Source organism: Epargyreus clarus, unplaced genomic scaffold, assembly GCF_041222505.1.
Source record: "Epargyreus clarus isolate Ecla_fem2 unplaced genomic scaffold, WU_Ecla_fem_2.2 ptg000007l, whole genome shotgun sequence".
Lineage (NCBI taxonomy): Eukaryota > Metazoa > Arthropoda > Insecta > Lepidoptera > Hesperiidae > Epargyreus > Epargyreus clarus.
This window is the reverse complement of record NW_027332215.1, coordinates 1,719,194-1,732,558: the sequence shown is the minus strand read 5'-3', so window position 1 is coordinate 1,732,558 and position 13,365 is coordinate 1,719,194. Positions and strand designations below refer to the sequence as shown.

At 38.4% G+C, this 13,365-nt stretch overlaps 1 protein-coding gene across 3 annotated transcripts in view; it reads right to left on the bottom strand.

The window, feature by feature from the left end:
- The window catches only part of LOC140743221 (uncharacterized), a 282,021-nt gene that overhangs the window by 27,242 nt on the left and 241,414 nt on the right, over positions 1–13,365 (bottom strand). For all 3 annotated transcript variants that reach the window (XM_073074341.1, XM_073074342.1, XM_073074343.1), the window contains exons 3-5: positions 11,564–11,903; positions 9,909–9,953; positions 9,426–9,546 (exon numbers count right to left, since the gene is read on the bottom strand). In XM_073074341.1, coding sequence (XP_072930442.1) covers positions 9,426–9,546; positions 9,909–9,953; positions 11,564–11,903 — 506 coding nt within the window. The remainder of the gene's footprint in view (positions 1–9,425; positions 9,547–9,908; positions 9,954–11,563; positions 11,904–13,365) is intronic.

Below are 13,365 nucleotides of genomic sequence, written 5' to 3'. Positions count from 1 at the left end.
ACATTCCGGCGCTTTGTAACATACGATACGGTGACGTGACTCGAACCGTATAAACGATCAACGTTATTGCAATGTTAGTATTGTGCTCATTCTGACACCAAAACGAATGTTTATCTACTTTAAACCTTTCATTAGATATTTTAACAGTTGACCCGAAGTCTAATTTGAACTATTACATTTCATAATGCTCCTGGTCAGTATGAGCCTTTTTCCTATCACGCGGGTTTGTGCCCGCGTGCAGTTCTGGTCCGCATGCGTGCCACTCGCATCGTATAGTTTCAGCGACACTTCCTGTCATGTAAGCTACACGCATGCGGGACGCGGAGAGACTGCATTGGTTAATTCACGCATCGGGTGAGACACGCACGCGGATATAAACCCCCGTGACAAGAAATAAACCCTGACCACAGGTGGAAATACTATGTGTTTATTATTATCATTAATTTCACCTCTGTTCCACCTCTATTGGTCGGTTAATTTTCAACCAGTTCAGGTTTGCTGGTAGTAATGATACAGGCAAACGGTACTCCTTATTAGCCCTGCAAGCAATACTCACTTTACGTTTTATTTCACTGCAATATTTATTTGCGACGCCGGATTATACTCGCTTCGCAATTCAACGATAAATGTTCGTTCATTTATAAATGTGTTGTGCAAAAGGAATGAAAATGTTATTTCGCTTTAAAAGGAAAAACTTAAAACACCGTAAGCTGTCTGAGTTTACTGCAAACAAGGGATAAATTCATATTTTTTATAATATAGGAGTAGCAGACGAGCGTTCAGTCCACCTGATTGGAAGTGATTGTTGCCGTCCATGGACATCTGCAATCTATCTCAGATATATTGCTACCAGTGAGAACCAACTTAGAATGCCTCTGAGTAGTATATCTTCCTTACCACACCCTTCAAAGCGGAATACAACAGAATACAACTTACCATTGCTGTTATGACTCAGAAATACGTAAGGCAGTGGTGCCGCCGGAACTGAACCACGTAGGGTACTACCTTCTTTAATTAAATAACCATTGTATTTATAAAGACCGAAGAGAAAAAGACCTTAGTATGTAAAGAGAATTCTGCTACGCTTTAAACTATACTTTTGTACAAATAGACACAATTTTAACGAGCCGGTTTAATATTTACAATAAAAATCTCTTCGGCAAATAGCTCGACCGAGCGCTCATTTAGGTAAATTGGACCGCTGGTGGCCGGAGCGGCCTTCGGTGATTTGATTTTTGTAAACAGAATAATTGTGACGCAGATATCGTTATACACCAAAAATCGCTTTAAAATTAGAAACTCAATTGCGTATTCCTTACCAAATTACGACAAGCATACTGTCCGCGCATGGCAAGCGATCACTATCGCCCATAAGCACTAATGTAATTCCCAACTATTTGAGTGTTACCACAAGCCCATTGAAAGTGGAAGAACTTTTTGTGGTACTGCGGCGGCAACAACGCCTCACCTACTTCTGGTGAGAAGGGTGTGGTAAGGAAGACTTATTTTTTTGAGGCGTCCCAGCATAGTTTTTCGGCTTGCCGCGGTTCTGTGGCCAACCTCATGTAGGAATGAAATCCTATTTGAGGTTGATTACTGATGTCCATGGGCGACAGTAGCCATTTGCCGTCAAGTGGGCTACATCCTTGTCTGCTACTCAGATATTATATAAAAAATACGTATGAGGTTTGAATCCCGGACATGCACCTCTAATCTTCCAAAATATTGTGCGTAAAGGTGAAGATAAACATCTTTAGGAAACCTACATGATCACATTCTGAATCAATTGTGAAATGGTCACCATTGCAAATATAATTTATACACACGTCGCTATCCGGAGGACGAACAAGAAACTTATTAAGCAAAGTCCACACCACACTGAACTAGAACGTAGTCCAAACTGCTAACTCTATTTAAACAAACGTCGTGCGTTAGACATATCTTCGCGATGCAGACTGCATTAGTTAAGTAGTTTTAATTTGTGAATCAGTGACGTAATAAAATGTAATTAATTAAAGGTAAAAGATTAATTAAAGGTAACTAAACGGGATTTTGCAGTCTTTATGAATATTGTTGGAAACATTGAAAAAATTACAATTGAAACAAATATATTTTGGAAAATATAAAAAGTAGAAGACCAGTTACTGTTATGGTCCTTTATTTACAGACATAGGTGTGAGACACGGGCCATGCCTGGCAATATATTGTATAGAAAAATATGATTATGTTTGACACAAGGCCTTATACGTTACGTAACAACTATTGTTGTTCTGTATAAACTTATATATAAAATTCTCGTGTCACAGTGTTAGTTACCGTACTCCTCCGAAACGGGTTTACCGATTTTCACCAAATTTTATATGCATATTCAGTAGGTCTGAGAATCGGCTGCTATCTATTTTTCATACCCCTAAGTGATAAGGGTTGTTCACACTTAACATTTTTTTATTTATATGGCAATACAACGTTTTCCATCAGGTGAATTGTACACTCTTATATGGGGTGGGTGAAGTGTTCTGATTTGAAGTGTGTGTAAAGAGATACACACTTGTATGCGTTCTACCTTGTTCCTCGTGCGTAGTAATACATCTGTGGCTGACCTCTGGTAAGACTGTTACATTAGATCAAACGGTCAAAGGATCAATCCCCTGATACCTGACTAACTGATTTTGTTTTCAAAGGTGCGTGCATATAATAAATTAATTATCGCCTGCTAAGAGATCTTGTAAAAGAGCACGAAGATGTGTAAATTTTATTAATTAACACTTGGGCAGCGCGGCTGTCTGTGGCCTAAAACCCTCTCACACTGAAAGAAAACAAGTGCCTAGCAGTGGGACAGGAATGGCTTGATAGCGGCGACTTCAAAGCTATTTCAATAAAAATATTTTCACGATTAATGAAATACCTTCTGAGAAAATATAATAAAAATAATTCTTAGTACAAATAAACTCGACTCCACCTCTATTAAATACCACAGCAATGCACGAGTAATTTAATTGTTCTGAAATAAGCGTGAATTCCTGTTTATTTTTCTGTTGGCGTTGAAATGCCTGCAGGACAATGCAGGAATTGTTTTAGGGTTCTGTACCCAAAGGGTAGAAACGGAACCTATTACTAAGCCTCTGCTGTCTGTCTGTCCGTCTATCACAGTACACTTGAACCGTATTAAATGGAAATTTGACATTTTTACAGAGCGTGTGCAGCTGTGGCCGCTGTATGTGTATCTTATCTTACGGGGTCGCCATACAAAAAAGATATTTTTGGTCGTTTTTCCCTTATCTATTGAATTGTAATAGGTAGACCGGTCAAATATTTACAATGCATTTTCTGTTATGTTTGCAATGATAACAAACACTAAAATGAAATATAAATGGATATTTGTTAGCACGGAACCTTCAGAGTACGTTCGACTCTCACTTGGTCAGTTATAATTAATTCCACATGAAGTTTATTACGGGCGTCGTCCACGTTACACGCAGATGCGGTCACTTGAAAAATAAATGTGTGTATAATCTGTAATATCTGAACAATTTTAATGTTCTGTTAATTCGCTATTGGTATTCAGACACGATAAATATTTACAAGAATTAAACATAATTGTTAACTGAACGACACGCAAATGTCGTAGATATAGTTATTGGATGGTTATTGGTAGATTTTGATACTTATTTGTTTTGGTTTTCTCACAGGTTTTTTGACAGTTACTTCATAGGTACTAGAGAGAAACTGTCAAATTTAGATCTATGGTATGCAAAATTTGAACGGATTGAGTTTTAATAGCCAACATTAATTTTATTGGCATCCTTGCAGCGGATTAAAAAAACCTCGTAGAATATAGTTTCATATTCTACGAGTATTGCGTCATCGCATTCGAGAGGTGGCGTCTGAAAAACACGCTGAGTTAAGATTGTCAGAAAAAGGAAAATAACAAGAAAAAATAGAGGCTTCTAAATTGTTACTCTGAGACGACGTGTATCGGGGCAGGGGCGGGCGTCAAACAAACTGATAGATAAATCAGTTACTAATTATTATCTGAATTGGTAAGACTTCCGCCTACGCCTCGGGCGGTTAAATCCCACGCTATGTCACTGCAACTTAAAGCTTCTGTATTGTATAAGACTATAAGTTGTATTTTTAACGTTTTTATTAACTTGGTATCTAACTTTATCCGGGTATATTTGTAAGACTTTGAACATGATGTAGACGTACTTCAAGATGTCGAATTATATATATAATATAATATTATAATTATAAATATTTAATTAGATGTCGAATTAAGAATATTTTCCTATTCGGGCATTTTCCTTTTGTTAATGGGCATTGGGCATTAGAGAGACCTAATTCAAAAATTCAAACATACGTTTGTAAAATCGAAATGTATTATAGCAATAGTGTTAAGTGTGGAGCTACAAACGCTCACATGCCGAGAAACGCTCTTGGAGCCGCGCGTTCCATTAGGCGGAGTGCACGCATTCGCTTCAAAAGGAATCTTCGGAATCTTCGCGCAAGCGTCTGGTCGTGACACTTTAATAGCCGTAGTATTGTAGTTGACACTCTATACTAGGGTACTTCCTATTTACTTTATAAAATATAACGATAACACACAGTTCGAAATCCTCAGTCATTCTTATCAGAAGCCTTTTGCGCTGATTTTCTAAAGATCTGAACGTATTTTATTCCACCAATTTATATTTAAATATATTTGATATTAATGCTTATATATCCGTATTCAGACACTCGTGCCTAACAGTGAATCATAAAAGTACTAATAACATCAATATAACGCCTTTATGTATAATATCACTTTACGATACGCAGTTATTCAATAAAATTTCATTCGCCCGTCTCACTTGTAACATGCCGGAGCACTTAGTTAAGATAATAGAGCTAAGTGACTGTAGTTCACTCGCAGGGCCGGACTTGGAGGAGTGGAGGGCAACAAATGAGCGGAGATACCTAATTATTTTCCGAATATATGGGAAGATATTTTTTTGTGACATCTTTCAGAAATTTACTGCCAACAAATTAAATTATTTCCTACCTTACCTTACCTTACCTTGATCAAAAAGTTCCCGGAATGATCGCTGTGTGGCGCTCATAGCACTCGGTGGTCAACGGTTTTTTTGTGTTTTGTTGCTCAACTATTACTGAGTTTCCCACAAAAAATTAGCATTACTTCCTCATTAATTGTGAAAGTTACGTCAAGTAGAGTACACGTGCCTCTGAGCGTGTTTATGATTTTTGAGAATTTTTGAAATGGACTCGAATGAGTGACAATGAATTTGCATTAAATTTTGTGTTAAAAACAATATCAAAGGTACGCAAACATTGAAAATGTTGGGAAAGTGTTTCGGCAACAAAGCTTTAAAGAAAACAGCCGTTTTCAAGTGACACGAGTGGTTCAGATAAGGATGTGAGTCCATTGCCGATGATGCGCAGGGGCAGGACATCGACATCGAAAACCGAAAAAAAAACGTTGACAAAGTGAAGAAAATGTTAGCCAACAACCGCAAATTAACCATCAGAGAGATAGCAGAGGGCTTGAGCATTGCTTTCGGATGCGTTAAAAGCATGTTGGTGAACGATTATCGTCTCCGTCGTGTTAAAGCCAAGTAGGGGGCAAAACACTTGAATCTTACAATGCCCTTATTAACCGCGAGTTTTTGGCCAAAAACAACACGAGTACCATCCAACGACCATCGAATTCACCTGATTACGCTCCCTTTGACTTCTTCCTGTTCAATCAAGTCAAAAAAACAGTGAGAGAAACGCGTTTCAGCAGCCGAGAGGAGATAATGGAAAAATAGAAGATGGCCGTAATGGTGATACCTAAAATCGAGTTTAAAAAATGTTTTGAGGACTGGGTCAAGCGTTAGCATAAGTGCGCTATAGTCAATGGGGACTACTTTTAAGGGGACAATATCATTTTTAGGGTTCCGTACCCAAAGGGTAAAAACGGAACCCTATTACTAAGACTTCGCTGTTTGTCTGTCTGTCACAGGGCTATATCTCCGGAACCGTAATTGTATTACGTATAGATAAATGAAATTTTTACAGACGATGCATAACGGTGGCCGCTATTACAGGAAATACTAAAAATAAAACAAAGTTAAATATTAAAGGGGGACTCCATACAACAAACTGAATTTTTTCGGCATTATTCGATCTAACTGTTAAACCGTACTAGGAAGACGGTTGAAAATTTTGCAATCCTAAAAATAATGAACATTTGGTGGTACGGAAGCCTCCATGTGCGAGTTCGACTCGTACTTGGCGAATTATTTAACAATAAACTGGTATTGATTACTTTTTAATACATTCCGGGGGAACTTTTTGATCCAGGTGGTATTATCGACAAAATGGGAAACAATGCAATAAAATGTATAATTATGTAGCTGACCCCTCGTTTATTTTTTTTCTCTATTGCGGTGACCCCACTTGTGGAGACGGGGAAGTAGCCTCCCAAATCCGGCCCCGTTCAATGTTCTTACAGAGAAACGCTCTTCTCACCGCGCGTTCCATTAACCGAGGCAGCCGAATTCATAAGGTCAAAGAACTTTGGGTGCGCAATGACGCAGATCTGATATTTAAGTATCGTCTCGGAGACTTGTGGCTGACACTTAGTTGGACACGTCTTATAGTCGTTGTCAGGTTATTTTATAGGTATACTGTTTTAAACCCTTCAGACTCATAAGGACTACTTCCCTGAAGGAGCACTTTCCAAAAAGACAATTCCCTATATGTTGGTGCAGATAAAAATTATTATTAAAAACCTTACTTGAGTTTACATTGTTAGTGATATTTTATAATTGCTCAGTGGTCGAAATGTGAAAAACATTTCCGACGCCTATTATATGGAAAAATAGCCTTCTCGCTCTAATGACTGTAACATAACATATATTCTATAAATCTGCAATGTAATACAAAATCAACGACATATTGTCGCGAAACGTGTAGAGAATACTACAAAAACGAGCCTCTTGTTATAGCGCAATAGATCGCGCCACGCGTATTGAAATAAAAGTTTTACTCACGGTGGCAAATATTGAGAGACTATCAGATGTTGTTATTGCTCATTTGGGCTGTGTGTTTTTATAAAAAGTAGGAAATTATTTGACATTGTTGAAAATTGTCAAAAAACAAGAATAACAACAAAGAAAGAACAGATGATACGTTTACGATACGATACCACGGCGTAACTTCACCGCTTGGTGCAGGGTCTATGGGCGCCAATGAATTTCTTCTTACCCGGGAAATTCCCTCAGTGAATATACAGCTAATCGATATTATGCACTGCCGCGACGTAGCGGTGCTGCTTATGGTCTTCGTGCGTCAGTTTGGCCATTGGCCACAAACCTGACCAGGGCCGGTTCCTTGAGGTTGGACTTCAACACGTTGTCTCTGACGTAACGGCCAGCCCTCATAATGGTCCAGATGTCCAGGCTCTGCTGTGCACCGAGACGCTTTTTGTAGTACTCCGACACCAGTGCGTACCATGCTAGCGACGCGGGGGCCAGATGTGAACCGTACCGCTTAGTAGTTTAGTAGAGTAGAAAATAAAATAACCGTGAACCGTGAAAAACTACCCTATAAAATAAAATATAAAACTGAAATCCACTCAAAAGCACTCGTTATTTCAGATAACAACATATCGTGTCTTTTTCAGAAAAACTGCTGAAATTTCCATTTTCCACGAATGGAAAACTATTCGCAGACAATGCTGTTTGAATCACCTAATCGGTTTAATAAAAAATACTCGGCCGAATACTGAGCCTTTTTTAGTTTTTCAGATGCCAGTTAACAAAGCGTATCGGCTGTCGGTGTTGTGCGATATCAAACGAATGAAAAGGGTTTAAAAATCTATTTTTCAGGTTTTACATTTTTTCCACGTCTTTACGAATCTTTTATTTTTATAATATAGGAGTAGCAGACGACATGCAGCACTTGATGATAAGTGGCTACTGCTGCCCATGGACATTTGTAATTAACCCCAGATAGGATTAGATATTCCTACCTGAAGTCGGCCACATATGCGGCGCTACCCCTGGGGAATAAGTTGGAACGCCTCGAAAAAGTATATTCCGCGCCAAACTGCTAGTCCGCTCTGAAGTTGTTGCGAGCAGATGTAGTCATACAATTTGCTATGGCGGCGCGATTCATTTCTATATTGTGGACTCTTACAGGCGTTACTGATCTTACTACAACCTTCAAATCAGAACAGTATTTCACAGAACAAGGAATTGTATTTAAAATATTGTTTAATCGAAAGAACTGAATGAACATTCGCCATTAATTACACCAATTAACAAATTCCAACGAAAGCGTGAAATCCAGTGTTTATTTTGCGTTGTGTTCAAGTTTAAAGGCTTGTGTAAAGACCCGTAATATTAATATTCGACGGCTCACGTGCCAGGGTGGTTCTGGGTTCGATCGCCGGCCAGACAGATATAAAAGATGAGTTAATATTTCTGTTCTGGGTCTGGGTGTTTGTGAATTCGTCTATGTGTGTGTCCATGATATCCACGACGCAGGGAATTCTAGTGTGGGGCTGTGAGTGTAAAAAGAGATTTTTTCTTCTTATAAAAGCAAGCGTTAAGGATCGGAGAATTTATTAGCTGTGTTATATCTTTAATGTTGAACATAGCAACAAATTCTCTTATTCTAAATATTGACACAGATCGTTGATTAACCAGCAGATTAGTTCAATATCGGATAAGTTATAGATATGTCCGTGGCTTCTTCGCTCTAGAGCTACTGTCATACCTGATTTAGCCTGAAAACAGCAGAACCGGCACTGCTGTTTTATAATTTAAAATCTTATGTTGGAAACTTCTAATTTCTCCTTTCATGTCACGTAAATTTTATGTCAGTTTCATTTTCGATAAACAACAATTACCCATTAAAAAACAACTTTTATTGCAAATACCAATTCAAGAAAAAAACGCTTTTATTACAATTATCTTTACAGCGTCCCTCACTACATACATGGAGCGACGGTTCCCTTTAAGTAGCCCCAGGGTCGGCGCTAGCTTCCGCAATCTCGTAATGAACCGGCGATATTGCAATTACAGCTAGCCACAATACATTTGATGTTACTAGCTCACTAGAGCTATGAGCATAACCCACACACTGCGGCAAGAGAGTATCGCTGGTATATTGCTGAGCCAGTAAGTTTTCCAGCAACATGCAATGTTTAAAGCTGAGTACGAGTTTTATGATATTCAAAATATTGTGACAGATAAAACAAAACATTCAATTGATATAATTAATTAAGATATCATTATTAATAAACACAATGCTGAAATACGTAACAAATTGCGAGTAAAAGACATAAATGTAGAATAGTAAAGTTAAATAGAAATAATACTAAAAGTAGCTATTATACCAACTGTAATCAAAGTGCTTAAGTGGAAGTAGGTACTTACAGTCCAATGCGAAGCTTGTCCAGGTTGGAAGCGACCAGCGACTTGGAGCGACTCAGGTTAGGGTTCTGTCGGGTATGGCGCGGCTCCATTGCCTCGTTTGGATTTTTGTATAGCAGATTCGCTGTGAAAGTAAACAACGTGTTAAAAAAAGGAAGCGGAGTAGTACTAGTTCACCTGACTTGTTCAATGTTGAACTAGTGAGAATGAGACTTTTTGGTGAATTTAAAATGTATTTGCACGTAGTTGAACTACTGGGACCAAAAAGTTCAACGGTTGAACTAATAAATTGAACTAGCAGTACTTAATATTCGTAAGTACGTAGTGTTAAATAAAAAGTTAAGGCCGATTAACATTGCACAATGCACAATGAATTGTGTTCGCCCACGCAGACATTCTGTGGCACGTTTGTGTGTGTTAAGTGTGAGTGGACACTAAGTGATCGCGGTAAAGCAATCAACATAATTGGTTAAATAATTTTATTACCTGTTCCGTCGCTGTTTCCGTAAGAATACTTTTCTTGTAATACCGCTGCAAAAAATAAGAAAAAACATGTGAATCCTCACTTTATTATAAAATGTATGTTTTTAGGAGTATCTTTCTCGATTTTTAATACGCTCTTAGTGCCTTCATTTGTAACTAAGGATGTCGGTCCATTGGATATTATCGCTAAAAAACTGGTAGTTTTAGCGAATAAGTAATGGTTAATATGTTTGTTAAAAATATTTGACGACTATCTAATAGGTTATGCATCTATACATCTTCGCTTTCCGTTATGAGTAACCCTGTCCCGCCTGCCTAGGGTAGCCCGTTCAGGGGAAGGGCTCTGGGCTTACATGATATCTAGGGTCCGGCGATAGGGTTAGGAGTTGAGCATGGGAACTCAGTAATTAAATGACGCAACCCCATCGGGTTGGGGAACGTTCGATTCATTTTATAAACACTTTGGTGAGCTCGTTTGTCAATAGATGCTTACTTATAATAACGTTACCAAAGTTCAGCTTTTTAACACGCACTACCGATATAGTTAGCCAAAAAAATAAGTACATACGCTCTTTCCTCAAACAATTGAACATGTAACAATACTTTAATCGATGCAGGAAGTCTTCTATATTAACATAATATATATAATTTGTTTTTAATGAATACTGAAAAGTTAAAAATAGATTTCTATCAAAGATATTCAATTTACTTTTTTTTCTCACTCAATAAACTTCGATAAGTTTTTATTTTCTGTCGTTTGACGAAATATTAATCAATCTTCACCAATTTTTGTCTATCAGACTTCGAAATTTGACTACATTTGCCTTTTAGCTTGATAAATTTTGTACTGAGATAAACAAGGATAGATAAAGATTTATTATTATATTATTACTCACGAACATGAGAGGTATTCAGAATGTGATGTATTCTGCAAAATTTCTGTTTAACAATTTACATTTTTTGGTTACCATTTTTTGGTTATTTTACCGTCTTTGTGTATTTTAACGGTTTTATTGCAAGCAGGTAAAAGAGTGTACACTAAAGCGTTCAATAGCATATTCAATATATCTGCGAGTCCAGATTTAAGCCTCAGTGTGAGCATTCTGATCTGATAAGGAGCTTAGAGATTCTCGTGTCGATGCCGGGTTTACAGTTTCTATCGTTCTAGGCTTAGGAAGCCTGTACACAGTCAATCTCGATAGTGTTCCGTGGTCGAAATGAATGAACACGATCTGAAATGAATGAGTTAAGAACATCTTTTCTTAACCGATTCATAAATCTATGTTAAGTTATTTACTGGGTTAAAATTAGTAGCAACTTCTTGAAATATTTTTAGATTCGTAGACTTACGCTCGCCTGTTTCAGTAGCTAGTTGAATTTCTATAAGTAGAATGAGTGTTCTATTCTCTTTGGTCACCAATTTTAACCCAGCACCTCTCTGAACTTATTAAAGGTTAGGGTCAAATCAGGATGCACTACAGATTTAACTTACTGTAAATCTGAGAAAAATGCAGCAGTTAAGATACAACGAGTGAAGAGATCAAATTTGTAGAGTGCTGGCCCAATCTCCACGTCAGTGATCGCGGTTAGAACTTTACTATCATGACCAAGATTGAGTATGCACGGGCTGCCTTCGGTCAAAAATGAGTAATACTTACGAGGTTGCACCGGAGGGCTGGAGTCGAAATATCCAGAATCAAGAGGAGTCAAAGCGAAAGCTTTTTTATCATCTGTATCATTCGCGGAAGCAAGTGTGGTGGTTTCCGAATTTTCCACCTCCTGTTCCATACGATATGGTAGGTCGGGGATCCGCACAGGCACCAGCTGAGGCTCGTCTGGCTCGTCGTTGTTCCTCAACTCGTCAGCGAGGGCCTGGAAGTTGTTGGAGTACTGCTTTGGTGGGAAACGTTGGTTAGCTCGCAACATCTGATCCAAATAGCCTTGTCTCCCAGTGTTTTCGGTTATCGATTCTGCAAGGCGACCGAGGAATCCGATATCCTGTGAAATAAAAAGCAAGCATTAGAAATAAAGTCAACTCATGCACAGTTTGTCGTGTGTTTTGTTGTTTGTGACAAGATAAATTCACGAGGGCTTCCAACTAAGCCTTCAGGGTCAACAGGACACTAATCCTTCCTATCTGAGGTTGATTAGAGAATCTGTAATCGGATGTCCATATGTGGCAGTTGTCACTTATCATTAGGTGAATAGGTTACTCGTTTACTTCGCATTGGTAATACTTACAAAATCTACCACAGGGCTCAAAAATTAACGTCCAAGTGCCGATCCAAATATCCGTATGTATATTGAATTTTTTGATCGTCCGTCCGTCCGTATAACCGTTATAGAAACAAAAACCACTCGACGGATTTTAACGAAACTTGCAACTTGCAGAGCAGTGAAGGGAAATGGGAAAACGGGAGAAGTTACTTCATTTTTTAAGCTTTCGTCGCGTGTGAAACCTTAATGGTTAAAGTGTGAAACCTTAATGGTTAAAACACAGAAATGATGTATGACGGAAATGTTCTCCTTAAAATTATATAAAAAATATCCCACGACAGCATATGTCTATCTTTTATGGTTGACTCACAATAACACGTGTAACTCCCGATAGCTTAGCAGTTCGAAGCTTTCGGATTATATTTGTCTACTCCTACGTTTATAACACTCTCAGTCATCCCTAATTAAAAAAAGTTGTGATAAAAGATAAGCGTTGTTCACCTTTAATTTTTTTTATTTATATGGCAACACAACGTTTGCCGTGTCCAGCTAGTTTTACAATAAAAGGGGCATCGCTGACATTTGCATGTCAACGTCTTGAATATTGAACGAGGCATCAATTTTCAATAACTGCCTATGATTCATTTGAACGTCCACTCCACCTTGCGTGTCACTAACTGCAATTTTAAATTTGAAATGTAAATTGTCTTGAATCGCCTTCAACAACAACAGGTCAAGACAGACATGACACATTTGTAGGGTTCCGTTCGAAAAAAATAAAAAAACTAAACCCTTATAGAGTTATAGAATCACTCCGAGTGCGACAAGATGACGACTAATAAAAACGTAGTCCAGCATGATAGTCAATTGCGGATTGGTACATTTGAGATATTTTTAGTCTGTTTTTTAAAGATCTCCGAGACCTTAAGACTTCATCGCTATATTTTATTTAATCGATGCGGAACATTATCTGTGTACTTGTATTCATTTATTTTTTTTTGGTTTACGTCAGGAAAATCGGCACGAGTGCCTTCCGCCATATGGGCCGGCGGAAGGTGATGTCGGGCTCCAACCGACTAAAAACCTGACAGTGTCCTTCTGCATCACTACGGGGATGGAGCCGCGGAAACATTTGCGCACACTTCCGCGACTCCAACAGTGCTGTCCGACCGAGTCGTAGTCGAAGTCGCCTCAGGGGGGATGATGTCCTAACAGGACAGCCGAGAGGCTGTCCTGTTAGGAC